At 40.7% G+C, this 17,252-nt stretch overlaps 1 protein-coding gene across 17 annotated transcripts in view; it reads left to right on the top strand.

Moving 5' to 3' along the window:
- The window catches only part of RBFOX1 (RNA binding fox-1 homolog 1), a 1,503,477-nt gene that overhangs the window by 1,408,707 nt on the left and 77,518 nt on the right, over nucleotides 1–17,252 (top strand). For all 17 annotated transcript variants that reach the window (XM_045820711.1, XM_045820717.1, XM_045820712.1 and 14 more), the window contains one exon: nucleotides 15,409–15,489. In XM_045820711.1, coding sequence (XP_045676667.1) covers nucleotides 15,409–15,489 — 81 coding nt within the window. The remainder of the gene's footprint in view (nucleotides 1–15,408; nucleotides 15,490–17,252) is intronic.

The raw sequence follows: 17,252 nt of genomic DNA, 5'->3' as shown, positions 1-17,252 counted from the left end.
AGAGCTGGATCCAAACCTATCTTTGTGAATCCAAAGCTCATTCCTTTTTATTAAACACCTTACCCCAACAAATGCTTTAATTAATCCAATATTTTGGATCAATGGTTCTGAACTGGGGGTGATCCCCACTCCCATTCCACCCCAGAGGAATTAGGAAATTTCCAGAGATATTTTTTATTGTCACTTTGGGAGGATAGGTGTTCACTACTGACATCTAGTGTATGGAGGCCAGGGATGCTGCAAAACATCCTTCAGCACACAGGACAGCCCCTCCCCACCACAAAGAGCGATCTGGCCCAAAATGTTGATGGTAATAAGGCTGAGAACTCCTGTCCTGATAGAAGCACACCAGTAAAGCACACCAAATATCCTAACTCTTATGCTCTACTGCTTGCTACTGCTAAAGATGTACAACAGCTATAATAATTGATAGTGATCAAAGCACTTAAAGAGAGATATTTGCCCACATATTTCCTCTTCTGGGCCTTCCTTGTGATTTTTGACTCCAGAAAGGACAAGCATAAAGTTTGATTATACATTGCAGAGCTGTATTGGAGATTCCCAAAACCACACTCTGATTGGCTAGAAGGATTCACAAGGCTTGAAAAGGCTCTTATAATTACAGTTCCATTTTATTTCAGCAGAAGGACACAGATTAAAAATCAACAAAGAGAAAGAGTATATGGGGCAAAACCCAGAAACTCAGGAAAAAGCTTCTGGGTGTGCTCCCCCTGTGCTGTGGAGTCACAGGGATTTGATTTTCCCCACAGTGACGTCTGACAACGTGTGCAGTTGTCAGTCAAGGAAGCTCACCTGGGATTCGGTGTTCAGGGTTTTCATCTGGGAGTCAGTCACATAGACAGGGAACATCCATGTGACTGTCCTCAGCTACGTAAAACTTAGGTCCCAGAGCAAAAACAAGCATTCCCCAAATCTCAAATGGATATAGTAAACTACCTTATCAAACTGGTACTGTGTGGCCTAAGGCCTCAGGCATCCAGAAACCCTCTTATCAGGTAGTCTGTTCGAGGGCTCAGATCTTATCTCCTGGGAGTTGACTAAGGGCCTGTCCTAAAAACTAGCCTTTGGTAAGGGAGCTTGGGGGGGGGGTGGAATTTGCAGGGTTCCAGTAGCCCAGCTGAGTTAACCCTTTCCTGCACTAAAGCAAAAAATGAAGGTGAAAAGTTCAGATTATATAACATTGGTGATAATGATGGCAGTGGTTGTCATGGTAAGGTAAGACATACCACTGTGTTGGTTGATTCTAGTATAATCCAGATGAATTTATTTATTTAAAAAAATGTGTGGCCTTTCGCTTAGAGAACGGTCAGCAAATTTCTTCAGTAGAGGGCCAGTTAGTAAACATTGTAAGTTTTGCGTGCCATCTGGTCTCTATCACAACTACTCAACTCTGCTGGTGTACTACAAAAGCAGCCACAGACAATACATAATGAATGGGCTTGCCTGTGTTGCAAGGAAACTTTATTTAAGGACACCAACATTTAAATTGCATATCATTTTCATGTGTCAGGAACTAGTGATTTTTTTAACTCCAACTATGTAAAAATGTGAAAGCTACATCTCTATTCTGCTGATCCTGGCTTCAGAAGTCCATATTTAATAAACACAAAGCCACTAGTTTATGCTTTGAGGAGTTTCACTGCTGTTGCTGTTTTTTAGCATTGCACAGGTTTAGCAATTACACACTGCAGGAACTTGTAAGGTTCGCTGGCTGTCACTCCGGTATGTGATATTCATCAAGGAAGGGCCAAAGAAAGAAGCCTTGTATAAATTAACACATGCCACTGCCTTGCATCAATTCACCCTTTAGCTCCAGTGATGGCACTGAGGGCCTGGGCCATGCCAGGCCCTGTGAGGAGAACTGTGGGAGCAGTCCTTCCCTCCAGAGTTGAGCAGGGCCCCGAAGGATGCTAACAAACAAGGAGACTCAGTGTAGAATAAAGGATGGTACCTGCTGGAGCATTAAGAAATAACCACCACTTGCACTGGGAGTCAGAGGGGTACCATAAATTGGGTTTTGAAGAAGGATAAGTAAGAGTTCACCTGGAAAGAAAGTGGGGTAAGATTATTGTAGAGGTAAGTAGGAGTTTGGTAGTGTCCAAAGGAATTTCTCAACCTTTATCGTCAGAATGCATTGAGAAAGATTAAACAAACAAACCAAAACAACTATGGGTACTTGATTTTCAACTACAATGGAAATTTCTGAGGCAAAGTCAGGTTTCCCTCAAAAGCTAAGAAATATTGATCTGTTGAGATCAGAGGGGACCTTCTAGAGAAAAGTTGCAAAGACCTGATAATACTGTACAAAAGAATCTGAATTCTAAAGCCCTGGCTGGCATAGCTCAATGGATTGAGCATGGGCTGCAAACCAAAGTGTTGCAGGTTCGATTCCCAATCAGGGTACATGTCTGGGTTGCAGGCCATGACCCCCAGCAACCGTACATTGATGTTTCTCTCTCTTTCTCTTTCTCCCTCCCTTCCCTCTCTAAAAAGAAAATGAATAAAATCTTAAAAAAAAAAGAATCTGAATTCTATAATTTATCCTTTGAGCCACAAGCAACCATTGAAAGCTCTGATAAAAACATAGAACAATGAAAAAAATAAATGAAACAAGCAAAACACTTGATGATGAAGTAGCACCCATATCTACCTTTGAAATAAATATCAGTCTTATGAGACCATATTACTAGTATGTAGGTTAGGTCCTGTCAGCTGACAAAAGCAAGGCCACACCAGCAACTGCTCACCAACCCAGAGGTCCTGGTCTTCACAGACCCCAGGTTGCTACACCGGTGCTCAACCCCAAGGCTGTTATAAAACTTGTTTCCTGATTGTGTCTAAATCTTTTCTAGGAAAGTCAATTCCCAGAGATTTTTTTTTTAAAAATGAGGTGACGTTTTTATGTATGTATTAACTGGCATTGCCATTTTACTGTATAACATTTAGTTTTGAAGATATTTTGTTTCCCACTTCTAGAGTTCTTTTCAAAATGTGTAGTTCACTGTTATTAGCTCAAGATTGAGTTCTGGTGTAAATAGAGATAAATTGGCCAAAGATTGTTTAAGGCGTTGTATGGTAATTATATGTAGATACTCATTCTCCAAGTAGGACCCAAAGCTGTCCTGTTGTCTTTTAAAAATGTAGTGTTGAGGAACCAGCACACAGATGGCAAAACCTACGTGGATTAACTACATCAATGACAGTTAATGCATTTCTAGAACTTCTATAGAACTGTTACAACCCATTACAGTGGAAATACTGGTTTATGAAAAATTAATAAAGCCAGTGGAAAATGAAATCCAGTGTCAGCATTTGCTATTTACACCCAAAGAATCAGCCAGAATTAATTATGCTGTATGCTACATTCTAATGAGTTTTTCATTAAACTGTATACCATTATGAAAGCTAAACAAGGATTATTCAAAGGATAATGCCAACGGCTGTTATTTGTTTGAGAGATTAAATTAGCTAATGGGTTATACATTTAAATCTGATGCAAAGGTTAATTGATGTACACTTATCACTGAGTTAAACCCAGTAGCATTTTATAAATACAAACACCCCAATATCAACTGATGATTCCCCTGGAAAAAATATGAGTCTGTTCATATGTTTCTAGTGTTTGATACACATATGGCATTGTAAAAATTGAAACTCTCTCTGCCATTTTTAAAAATAATTTTCACTAGTTGAAATTTTCTATTTACTTTCAACCCATAGGGGTGTGTGTGTGTGTGTGTGTTTGTGTGTTGGGCATATTTAAACAAATGTATCTGATACTCTCTGAGAGCCTCAAATTTGAAGTGTATTTTCTACTTTCACCAGGAGAGTGGGGTCAGGAAGGTAAACATACTCTGGAACAGGAAGAACTGTCAAGATGAATGTCTACCCCCAATCCACAAATATATCCAGTCCCTCCTAAAATAAAGTTCTATAATAGTTAGTGAAATATATGGGTGGGGGGAAGGCACTAGGGAAGGCTCCCCAGGAGGTTTTTTGAACTCTTCATCACCTTAGAGGCTCTTGTCCCTAAGGAGATGAGAGCGAGACATTGAAGAAGGCCATCTAGGTCCTTTGCAGAAATTTGTAAACTCTTCTGAGCTCTGCTGATTGCAGCTAAACCACAGTTGCTATTTTTTCCCTCCTGAATGGAGACGACAAACTAAAATGTCTTCAGGAGGAGGCTGTGTGATCAGTATTTAACAACACAAGTCAGAGAGGCCATGTCTCAGTCATAGGAAGGAGTGGCTTCTCCCCATCACCCTACATGGCCTTGCCAGGCAGAAATAATGACCCAATCCATATGGCCCCATCTCTGTGTTCCTACAAAAGAAGCCAGATTCTGTCTTTTAACAGTAAAACTTCCCTAATTTAAAGATTTACAATTATTTTCCAATCTCAAAGTGTTTTGCGTTAATTCTATTACATTTAGCATTATGTTAGTGGTCAAAGAGTGCACTAGTTATCAATTTGCTACTTCTTTCTCAAAGGAAGAGGGAACAAATGAGTTTCCAAAGTGCCATGTTTTCAGATTCCAAATAATAATTATTATTTCCATTATTATTATTACTGAGGCCACTTATTGTTTATCTATTTGCCAAGCCCTTTTATATAGTAGTTCTAATGCTTATAACAATACTCAGTGAAGTAGATATTTTTGTCCCTATTTTACAGATGTGAAAACTGAGTCTCAGGAATGTGAAATGCCTTGCCCAAAGTCAAAGAAACTTACAGTGAATGAGTACAGGAAATGAAACTACATGTAAAAGTTTCTAAAGCCCATGCTTTTCCAGTGTTTTCAGACCTTACAAGTTTACGGTTTCTCCTCTCCTCTCCTCCTCTCTCTGTGTTCCCTTTCTCCATGCCTTATTTCTGTCTTGCAAGTGGGACTTCCTTATCGGTAGAAGAGCCTGGTGTTTCCAGACAAAAGGCCACTGCAGGATCCTCAGACATGGTTTAGTTGAAATGGGGTTGGTGGATAGTTATCATTCCAAGATTGAAAAGGATATTTGATCCCCACAGGACCAAGTATCACCATCAATAAGCTTTTTGAGAAAGTCTGAGCTTTGGAATCAGGCAAAACTGGCTTGGATTTCAGTTTTGTCTCATAATTCTCTCTTAGCCTTAGTCTTCTTATGGATTCAATAAGAAAAATATATACAATTCATGTAGAATAATATGTGGTCAAGTACCGAAAACTCAGTGGCATCTTAATGGTTACTTTCATTAATATTGACTGTACTTGAGGTTGCTTATGTAGTTCCTATCATTTTACTATTTTTAGCAGCCTGGGCATTCCCTGGAAACTTATTCGAAATGCAGAATCTCAGGCCCCACCCCAGATCCACTAGATAAAACTCAGCATTTTGAAAGAGTCTATCAGGTGCATAATAATTAGAATTTGAGGAGCAAGGCTCTAAGCTAGACCTTGTCTATATATTGATACCCATCACCATGAAGGCCAAATATCTTAGAAAAGAAAACTTACCTTCATTGTTTTTGTTGTGGTTGAATGCTAGCCTTCCATAAATGCCATAGAAGACCAAGATTTCTCCTGTTTCTTTGTCTTGAACAGCAATAAATTCAAAATAAATTTTTGGCTAGTTTTGAAAAGAAATATGTCTTTTAAATTTTTTGGTGGTTTTCTAACAAAAATGAAATAAAGTTAAGGTTTTGGCAAGTATTGATAAAATGATACCCTCTAAAATAATTAGTTACAGCTTACTGGGGAGGGGCTGTTGCTGTTCTGAGAGACCATTACTATTAGTGATTTTCCAAACAGGAAAGAGACATTGGAACAGGGGTCAGAACACCATTTTTGTAAAGGTACAAATAGTAAATATTTTAGCCTTCGTGGGCTGAAAGTCTCTGTTGCAAGTATTCAACTCTTTCTTGCAGTATAAAAGCAACCACAAATAACATGCAAATGAATGAGTGTGGCTGTGTTCCAATAAAACTTTATTTACAAATACCAAAATTTGAATTTTATTCATTTTTTCACTTGTCACCAAATCTTATTCTCCTATTGTTTTCTTTCTCAGTCATATAAAAGTGTAAACATCATTCTCAGCTCATAGGCTATACAAAAACAGTGGTAAGCCAGATTTGACCAAAGGACTGTAACTTGCCTGCACCTGATTTAAGAGATTGGCCTTAAAACCATGGGTGCAGGTGTCTGGCTGGTTTGATTTGTATTCAGTACCACAAGATTTATATCTGCATGACCTTGGACAAGATCCTAAAACTTTTGATGTCTCACTAGCGTCTCTATTAAATGGATGTAAGAATAGCACCTGTCTTACAGGGTTGTTAAGAGTAGGAGATAATCCATGTTAAATGCCGAACAGGTTTGCCTGACACTTACCTGATATTCAGTAAGCAATTATGGTAATTACTACTGATAACATGTTTATTGTCATATTGAGTCAATTGAATGTTTTTCTGTAAAAGCCACTATTATCCTAAATCCTAGAAGCAGGAGAATAAGAGAACAGTTTTAATGAATCATTACATTTTTAAACAAAATAAATAATCAGGAAGAAATTTGTATAGAGATTCTTTGTGGTATCCTTTTGTATAGTTGAAAGGATACCACAGTTGTATTATGTAAAAAGAAAAAATAGGTGATAATATATTTTTAAATATTATAAAAAAACAAAACTTACAAAATAAATGAGCATGAGAGATTATTTCCACTACATGCAGATTCATTTCAGGTTACCTTTAAATATGGAATCTCCCTGGTATGATTAAAGCATGATTTGATTTATAAGAATTATAAACATCTGCAACATCTGTGCCTAAATGGAAACAACTCTCTATTTAAAACTCTACCACAACCCTTCAGAGAAGCTCATTGTTCAGGCAAGTATAAAAGCATTAGGTATTACCTGTGAAGGTATTCTTACATGGATCACTTCAGTGCTAGTCTGTGTTCAAAAATGTGTAAATGCAAAGGCATCTACAACTCATTTAAGGATTGGATAAATGTGTCAACTGGAAGCAGTTACTAACATTGGCAAAAATCACATGGCAACCTCCCAGGCCTCTCTATCTAACAGAAGTTTGACACTTCATAGGGGATCCACAGGTATCTTGCCTCACTGATCCTCAGGGTAAGGTTCATTGTGACGTGGGTGGGGGGGATGTATAACTGCAGGCAGCCATAGCAAAGTACCATACACTGGTGGCTTCAGCAACAGAAATTGATTTTCTCACAATCCTGAAAGATAGAAGGCTAAGATCAAGGTGTTGGCAGGTGGGCTTCTCCAGAGGCCTCTCTCCTTAGCTTACAGATTGGCCGTCTTCTCCCTGTATTTTCACATGGTCTTCCCTCTGTCTATCTGTGTCTTAATCTCCTCTTCTTATTAGAACATCAGTTATATAGAATTAGGGCCACCCTAATGGCCTCATGTTAACTTAATTACCACTTTAAATACCCTATCTCCAAAACAGTCACATTCTGAGGCACATTCTGATTCACATTCTGAGGCACATTCAATGTTTGACTTGAGGGGAACACATTTAATCCTTCACAGCAGGGCAAGCATGGGTACATCTTCCCCTGGGTGGCAAAGCAAGGGTCACCTCTCCAGGCTCATGCACTTGGTGAGTTTATGCTCCTTCTTCATGAGCCTGCCACCAGAGGATTTGACAGAATAGCTAGAACCAGAAGGGACTTTTTTTTTGTTTTAAATGCTACAAAGAAAAGGCAAAGTTTGTCAACTCACAAAATGGTAAAGGTGAAATCAACACATTCTACCTTAGTATTCAGAATCTCTCTCTCTCTGCACACACACACACACACACACACACACACACACACACACCTACACACAAACACACAGTCATTTTTTCTTTGTTCCAAAATATGCAGAGATGAGCTTAGGCCTAGGTTACCCCAAGTGCACCTTTGCAGCATCAGGGTCACCCGGGTTGCTGATTAGAAGTGCAGGCCTCTGACCTGCTGACTCACACTCTTGTGCAAGTGGGGCCTGGGAAGGCACCTCATTGAACACTCTCCCCAAGTGACCCTCATACTCTCATGGGCTTTGAAAACCTCTGATACAAGGAAGGAAAGAACACACATCATTGACGTTTGGGGGACTGACACTTCTCCAGTGTTTCTCAAAGTGTAGTCCCTGCACAGACACAAAAACTTGTTAAAAATACAAATTCTTGGGCTCTACCCCAGACCTATGGAATCAGAAATTCTGGGAAGGAACCCAGCAGTCTGTGCTGAACAAGTCTCCAGGTAATCCTGATGGTGCAGGTGATCATGGGAACCAGTGGGGCTGCAGAACTTGGGTGACTGCCACCCCCCACCCAAGGTCCTGCTGCTGTAGAAGTTTGTGGGTTTCCGGTTCAGTGAGTGTCCATCTCTCCTCAGCTCAGGGCTTGTTCTTCCCGTCATGACCAATATTTTCCTACTTTTATTTTCACTTTAAAAATATTTTTAAAAATTATTCCTCAACAATGGAAGCAGGAAGGAGTCATTGATAACAAAATAGTCAAGGATCTTAAATAGCTTGTTTCTCACCTGGAATGTGCCTCTGATTGATAATAAGGCTTTTCGTAAATGGCATTCTTGCTTTGTACCTTTTTTCCCATCTGTAAAAAAGGGCTAACACTACCTGACCCTCTTACTAGGGAGAGAAAAATGCAGTATAAATATTCTTCAGTAAATATGAATAAAAGCTTTTTTATATAAAACCAAATCATTATTTCTAGTAGTGATGATGATTACTATTGATCATTTTTAGTTATGACTGCAATATACAACAGCAATATAGAATGAACATTTTAACAAAACTATAATAATTATGTCTAATAAAGATTGTTCCAAAATTATTTTTAAATTTTATTTATCAGTGAGCAAAATAACTGACCATGTAGTCTAAGGCTTGTGGGGTTGATACTCAGAATCATCTCTTCGTTCTTTGTATGCGTATTTGTTCCTGAATATATGAGTACTGAAAGAGGGCCTACTGTCCTTTTGAAAAGCACATGGGGTAGCTCAGGTATTTCCCAGAAGGCACACAGTGCCTGCATGTAGATGCCAATGAACACCTGTTGAATGAATGGTAGTACTCATACCCCATCTTTTCCTAGCTGAGCACTAAAGACAGAGGGAGGAAGCTCTGCAACAATCTCCTGCATTCACTGACCGTTTGCCCTTGGGACTTTCCTGGTGACTTTACAGAGTCACTAGGCTAAGTGACATTAGGAAAGCAGGACCCCAGCAAAGGGCTGTTTTCAAGTGGACTCTGACTAGCACAGTGTAGATGTTTGCGGAGGTACAGATAGCACACGACATACACAGAATCTTACTTACACAGTGGGTGCTCCAGAATTCCCATGGGCTGTTAGCTACTTTATAAATTTTGTTGTGGTTGTTATTTTTTTGTGTTTGTATGTGTGTGTGTTTGCATTTTAATAGAGATAAGAGAATCCTTCTCCAAATGTCCTAACCCATCGTAACCTTGAAGCTAATTAAAGGAATTGGACACTCCCTGTTGCCAGGCAGTTGATATGCACCTCTGACCTTTTTTTTTTTTAATTCAGCGATTATAGGAAGGGCCTAGTCATTCATCACTGGACTGGTTTAGAACTCTGCCTGTAAAATACTAATATGGAATAGACAGACACTGCAAAACAGCCTTTCTTTCCTTCCTTCCCCTCTTCCATTCTAATGTTATTTCTTGAAAGTGTAAATAGCTTCCCATCAGGAACCCCTTTTTTCCTCTCTTCAGTTGCTTCCTGCCTCTTAGCTTAGGTCCCTCAGACCATGAAACAGGAGACTAAGACACAATTCGTGACCTCATGGAGTTTGCAGCGTCCATGGAAGGATGCCCAGTAATAGATCATTACAACACAATTTGAAAAAGCAGAGCAGAACCTGGCCAAGTAGAGGCAAATAGATTCAGTTTCTAAGAGGAGAAGCCAGAGCCGAGTCCGGAACAGAATTCCCAGGGGATAACAGGACTTTCTAAATTACATCGAGGGTATTAAAAATTGACCCTATGATTTTAAGTGCATAATACTGAAATGTCCTCCTGGATATATTTTTCTGCAATTACATTCTTTTAATTTATTTTTTATTTTTTAATTTTATTTTAATTGTTATTCAAGTACAGTTTTCTGTCTTTTACTCCCATCCCAGCCCACTCCCCCAGTCCTTCCCCCACCTCCCTCCCATTTCCACCCCCCCCCTAGTTTTTGTCCATGTGTCCTTCATACTTGTTCCTGTAAACCCTTCCCCTTTTCCCCTGAAATTCCCTCAGTTACATTATTTTTATTGTGAAATGAGGCACTGCAAGAAACTTCAGATCTCATTTTACAAATGGATTTTGACCAGGGGTCCTCACTAGTGGTGGGGAAGGGCTTCCCAAGAAGAAACAACCCCTGCAAGGGCAGGCAGGTGTGAAACCATACATTTGCTCCTATTGGTTTGAGCCCATTTTCTTCACCTAAGGGTTAGGGCTAGAGCAAAAGTTTCTACTCTTTCTTCTTCTTCCTGTCTGTGATAGGACTCACCCCTTCTAGGCTTTTCCCTGCCCCTCCAAGGCCAGAAATGATTGCCAGGGGCGTCTCCAGGTAAGAAAGGGCTAAGTTGCCTCATCTGAAACATGGACCCTGGCACACTCTCTCTCAACTGAAGGATTCCAAGTCTTCTTTGAGAGTGGCCCTGTGGACATCTTGACAGAATTTGAAATGTTGATGATTGTGGCACTCTGAGTGACCAAGCATGACAGACTTTGGAAAAGGCTCTGATTATTCTGAGATTGTGGCCTGTCACGTGAAGCCCCTTCCCTGACAGCTGCAGATACAGTCATCAACTTTCTAGGGAATGGATGACCAGACTGCCTAGGTGTCATGTTAAACTAGATGACTCAATCTTAAAAGAACCAGAAAAGAGGAAAGAAATGAATCCCGTAGATACAGCTTATAACTATATGTGAACCTCAAGCATGCAAATTCCAAGCTATAAAAAAGGGAACATAAGAAGGCCCACTCCAGAAAGGTTGGTTGGACAAAGCATTATTTTTGGCCAAAAAAAGAAGAAGAAAAAGAAAGAAACAAATGGAGAGGTCTTTAAAAACATATGTTAACTTAAAAAAATTTTTTAAAGCTTTTCCAAATGAGGAGCAGCAAGCATTTATTTGAGATCAAGAAGAATAGCTATTCTAGAATCATTAATTCAGGCAGAAGTCCAAATAGTGTTCCAGTTAGGAAACAAAGGCAATGGGTGTTTATGAGGAGGGAAGGGGAGCAATTACATCAATAGAAGGGAGGGATTTCTATTGGTGCAGGTACTATAACATAGTGATGCTGATTCTAAACAATGTTTTTAATTTTAGGTCTGGTAGTTATCAGTCCAGTGGTCACAATAACTACTTTCTTGTTATCTTTGCAAACAGTTCTTTGGACATGTTGCTTTAGATCTCATTTTAACTCAATTCAAAAGCTGGTTTTCCCTGATTGAAACATTCTAAAGGTTTGAAGGGTAAGATGTGCACAGCAGAAGCTCTGCTCTATTTTGAAGTGGTTCCACTTATATTATTGTTTACACATATAATTTTAAGTCATATTTATTAATCCCTCTGAGGGCCAGGTTTTTTTGCTGGGGGCTTGGGATAAAAAGACAAGAATGATATGCCTCTGGCCCAGGAGAATTCTGTGTAGCTAAGAATACCAAGGTCTAAATAAAAAGTTGTAATATGGCATGAAAAAGGATCTACTAGGGAGATTTTATTTTTAATGTAATAGGAGCATAAAAGAGGGAATAATTAAATAACTCCTGGGGACTCAGAGGAGAGAAGTTGACTTTTAAACTACACAGAGGGGAGAGGAGAAGGCTTCTTTAAAAATTGAACCATGTGAAATTGCCAACATTCAATCCTATTTAACATGAAACAAACAGTCAATTTCATATGGTTGAACTTAACAGTAAGAGCAGGGCTAGTGTGGAGGTTTCATCCCTTTCACTGACTCTGATTGAATGGTGGTAACTGCCTAGAAGCTGTGTTGGGAATGATTCTGAGAATTCCAGGCCAAGAGGAAGGGATGATATGGGAATCGATTAATGGTCAGTCCTAAGGAATGAATATAAACTGAACATAGTTGCCTTACTTAAATTATAGGGAGCTTTATAAGCAAAAACACAAGACTAAGGATGTTACCATGCTTGTAGAGAGTTCATGGTAGTCAGAAGTAGATGGTCTGTGTTGGGGTGTGATGGAGTATGGATGGAAGACTCACTTTTGGAGACACATTAGACAGATGTATCACAAGGTGCTGTCAATGACCTTGTAAACACCCCTGATACTGCTGCTTGTATGCCATCATCTATTGGACTTCCACTTCTTAAACAAACACACATTACTATCCCCCACAGAGGTTACAGTATTTGCCTCCTCTGCTTTGCTTTTGCTTAATTCAAAGCTTTCTTTTAAGAAAAGGTCACACTGTACTAAGAGAACATGCAATAAGTACTTTGCAAATTAAATTGGAAGATGTTTTCAGGTAAAATCAAAACCAAGTTCTGTGAGTATAGATTTTGTCTTACAAAGGTCAAAATCATTGCATAAAGAATTTTTTTTTATGTACTAAGAGGGAATCCAAAGAGGCTATTTCAGTCCAGTTTCTCAGGACCCACAGCATAAGAAAATTAGGAAAGCTTCATTATGCCCTGCCAGGGTTTAGCTTTCTAGAGAGAATCCGTATTGTGTCCCAATGGGACGCCTGCATTGCATTGAGGTTATTGAAAATTGACCCTATGGTTTTAATTGCACATGCTAAAATGTCCTTCTGGATATATTTTTGCTACAATTACATATTTTTTCTTTTGAACCCTACATACCCCAGAAACTTCAGATCTCATTTTAAAAGTGATTTTTAACCAAGAGTATACATGAAAGAGAAGAACTTTCTCATGATCCACCTGCTTGAGTCTCACCCTAGAAGACTATGACTTGGTAGTTCTCTCTATATCCTATAGAAACATGAGTTTCTCTCTCAGAGTTCTAGCAATGAGAAAAGGCATGCAGATGACCTCTGCAAAGTCAGAATGAGTTTCACTGATAAAGCAGAGTAAGGGTTAAAGCCTGTCTTTTCTGCTGAGTGTCCTGCCTCCTGTTGGTTGATTTTAGATCCCACACCCAATGATCTGAAGTTCAGTTGTTTGCTGTTAATCTCCACAGTAGATCAGTTTCTTTACAGAACTGGAAATACCCACTGAGGAGAAATTAGACCATGTGAAGTGTCTTATGTTGCAATAAACTGTCCTTAACTAAAGTAGAAAGAAGAAAGCGTTGTCAGTTTAGCAAAGGTTGATTATGACTCAAACACATCCAGAGTCTTAATATATTTACTACTAAGAGGAAGTCAGTGAATTTCACTCTTGCATCTAGGCCTTTGTGGGAGGACGAGATGGGTGGGGGCTGTCCTCTGGCTGTAAGCACAGGACACCAGGGTAAATGGGAGAGGGACTAGGGGACATTCCTTCAGATAGATCTTCCTTTTAGGGACTACTTCTCCTTGTCACACACTGGATGGAGTGGGCCAACCTGGTGTCTGGGGAGTGTGAGATGAGTGAGGAATTTTAATAGAATCTTCGTGTACCCTGTAAATAATGTACAACAGGGGTGTCAAGCTCATTTTCATGGGGGGCCACATCAGCCTTCAAAGAGCCAAATGTAACTTTAGGACTGTATAAATGTAACTACTCCTTAACAATTAAGCAAGAGCTTGGCACTGCCACCAGGTAGAAACAGGGTGCCGGGCCGGATAAAACAAGATGGAGGGCCAGATTCAGCCTGCAGGCCTTGTGTGTGCCACCTGTGATGTACAAAATCCACAGAAACAGGGAACAGAGGGGAGAAGTAGAACTTGGGGATGGCTTCTTAGTCTCCTCATGGGATCCCTCTGTTTTGGCTTAGTACTTGAAGGATGGTGGAACAGAGTCAGGAAGGCCACCTTTGGAATTGTGTCTGGGTTTGTAATTGTGTCTGGGTTTGTAATTCAGGAAAGATGACTGTCTCTTAATGGCTTCATCTGGCAGTCAGTCCCTCTCTCTTTGGTGAGCCCCCACTCACACTGGAAGTTTTAACTGCACTTTTGTCAGACTTGGGCAAGATACAAAAAAATTTCAGAACCACCCCTTCCCCTCACCACCCGAGGTCAATTTCCAAGAGTACAGGTGAGTGTCAGGTTCCCTGAGGGTACAGTCTTCCTTTTGTGGAAGATTGCTTTCCAGTTGTGATGATGACAGGAGAATACTGAAACAAATGGGGGTGGCTGACCTTGCCCAGACAGGGAAGTGAACAGAAACCCCAGGAATGTATTTCCATCATCAGTAATGGGCTGAAAACTCAAATGTCTCTCTCACTCTTTTCAAAGCCTTTCGTTTGAGCTTTGCAGCAGCAGGAGAGCAGAATTGATATCCTGAGATTCCTGACCCTGGTCATCCTTGGAGTGGGGTGGTTGTGCAAAACATGGCATAGATTGAGGAGCTATCTCAGGATTCCACTGTTCTTCTCCTCTGTAAAATTCCATTTTGCAAGGATAAGCCCGGTGCCCTTTGCTTTAAATCAGGCGGAGGAAAGTCAGTGGTGCAATGCAGCTGGGGTTGGTTTGCAGGGTTAGTGACAGAGCCTCTCCCAACGGAAGGCTGGGGACTTTAGGAATGAAACAGGAAGTGCAGAAGTCATAGATTGTCTCATCCTCTGGGTCCAGAGTGGGTCCTGGTGGGTCACAGAAATGGCAAAAATTGCATTTGTTTTTTCCCTATCTTATTTCTGTTCTTCCTCTGAAGAACTTACTTGGAACAACTTAAGTTGGAGGAGGAAAAATTTTCTGTAAACATACCAATGCATGTGCTTACAATTTATTGAATAACGATTATGTGCCAGCCCCTCTGTTTGGGGCATGTTTCCAGTCATATGATTCACAACCCCTCTTGGAGGTAGGTATATTCACCACATTTTCCAGATGGGAATCCCAAGGCACAGAGAGGTATAGTCACTTGCTATGATCACACAGCTAAGTAGTGTCTAATTCATGCTTGTTATTTCATTTTCTCTGAAATTTCTAGGTTCCCTTTTGAGCATGGCATTACTGCTCTGAAACTGGGGTCCTGGGGCAGCTGGACTGCACCAGTCCAACCCCATGTTGAAAACAAGTGACATGAGCTTGGTGGGCTGGGAATGGGCTTTCACCAACTCCCTTTGGCTAATGCAGGGGGCTGCTATGGGGGTCCCTGTTATGCATTCTGGGGTGTGGCTATGTTTTCATTTCTCTGCCTTTCTCATTTTCGTTGCCTTGATCTCTCAGGTGTAGTGTGCCTGTTCCCAAACCAGATACCATCTATCTCTCTCTCTTTCGTAGGCACGGTGCTGTTGTGCCAGGCAAACCAGGAGGGATCTTCCATGTACAGTGCCCCCAGTTCACTTGTATATACTTCTGCAAGTAAGCCCATGTTGTGGCTCTCTTTTTGTTTTGTGACATAACTCTGAGTCCAGTCACCTTCCCTGCCATGTAAGTTCTCTTTCCCTCCCTTTGCACCACCCTCCCGTGTGGCTCCCTACAAGGTGAATTTGATTTTTGTAAGCATGTCTTTGTTTACCCCATTGCCTTCGAGTCTAATCCCTCTGCTCATTACGTCTGAATCCTCACTTCCCGGATGTCCCAGCCATTCTTTGTGAAGACCTGTCAGGATTGGGTCCAATGGATGCGACATGGGATAATGGGGTGGGGGAGGGGTGGGGGAAAGCCTCAGCTCATTGCCTGCCTTCTATCACAGCTTTGTAAATTAGTATGCAGATAATTCAAGTAAAATATTCATGCCATTCAACCAGCACCCTACCCCAGCAAAAGGTGCTGGATTAGTCCTCTTGAGTACAATTTTCTCACTGTGGGAAATATTACTACTGTGGGCTAATGATTTGTTTGCAAGGCTGTTCTATCATTGGCTATATGAGTACACTAAGAATGGGGAGGAAGAGAGAAAAAAGTGTGGTTGTCTCCACATTTAACTGGGAGATACAACAATATAAAGGCTCTTTAATAGATATAAGTATACCCCTCAAGAGCTAGGGGAAGGAAACCAAAATAACTATGGAAGCTAGATCATAATGTTGAGGTGGAAAAAACAAGGATTTCTCTGCCTGAGATGGATGCTCTGAAGAAGACCCACTTCCACCCCAATTCCCAGAGCAGGACCTAAAGTCTCCTCCATGATCCTACCTTGGCCCCCAGCCAGTTTGTCCCCGTTCCCCCAAAGTCTCCTAGCCACAGTCCAGACCTTGTCATCTATTTCATACAGTGTGTGCACCCTGAAATTCCTATAACTACTCAAATGGGTCCTCACTGAGATCAGTGCTCAAAAGTGAGTCTGGAGACCAGGGACAAGGAGGGATGCTTCTGAGACTGGCTAGAGAAGGGGGTGATAGAGACAGAGGCCACAGGCTCATGATGATTAAGAGGATGAGAGACAGAGGAGAATCCTCACCATGTGCCCAAACCAAGCATCTCAATTCCCAAAGGCTGAGACAAACCCAACTCTTCGCTTTGGAGCAAAGGTTAGAAGTAATAACAGGGACCCCAAAACATGATAATGAGCAATATGAGTATCCCTGAAAGCTTCAAGTCATGGGAGCAGCCTAGTGCTTCTACCTCCCAGAGTATAATCCTCAATAGCAGTTTTGACGTTCATGAAATTCCGGGTCCCCAAGAAGCCAAAATCTAGTCACACTGACAAGTAGTGTTTCTTTCTGAGTTTATGAAAATTGTCCCATTTGGGCCAGTATAAATATTCATGCATATATCTCATAGATTAGAATGCTATTCTCCCTTTTCACAAGCTCAGCCTTGTTTGATCCTTGCAAAATCTGCACCAGGTAGGTTTTGTGATGTTTTCTTTACAGCCTAGGAAACAAAGGGCACTGAGAGGTGGAATAACTCACCCGGTCACACAACCAGTGTGTGGCAGATTTCTTTTCCAAACCTGGGGAAATGATTTAACCTTTGGGTTCTCTCCTGATGTAGGGTCCAATCTGACTCTACATCTTGTTGTCATTGCATTGCACTGGTTCCTCCCTCTTCTCTATAAATACTAATTTTAAAGGAGAGTTGGGTTGAGTTCCAAAGTACTATTTTGCTTTTTCTTTAAGGTGGTTGTCCTATGGAACCAGCTGGGGTGAAATATCCTGTATCTGCATTGTCCAGCACAT

Source organism: Phyllostomus hastatus, unplaced genomic scaffold (genome assembly GCF_019186645.2).
Source record: "Phyllostomus hastatus isolate PE091 unplaced genomic scaffold, TTU_PhHast_1.1 phas_scaffold_442, whole genome shotgun sequence".
NCBI classification, from domain to species: domain Eukaryota; kingdom Metazoa; phylum Chordata; class Mammalia; order Chiroptera; family Phyllostomidae; genus Phyllostomus; species Phyllostomus hastatus.
Note: the sequence above shows the minus strand (reverse complement) of the source record. Positions and strands in the feature narration are given on the sequence as shown.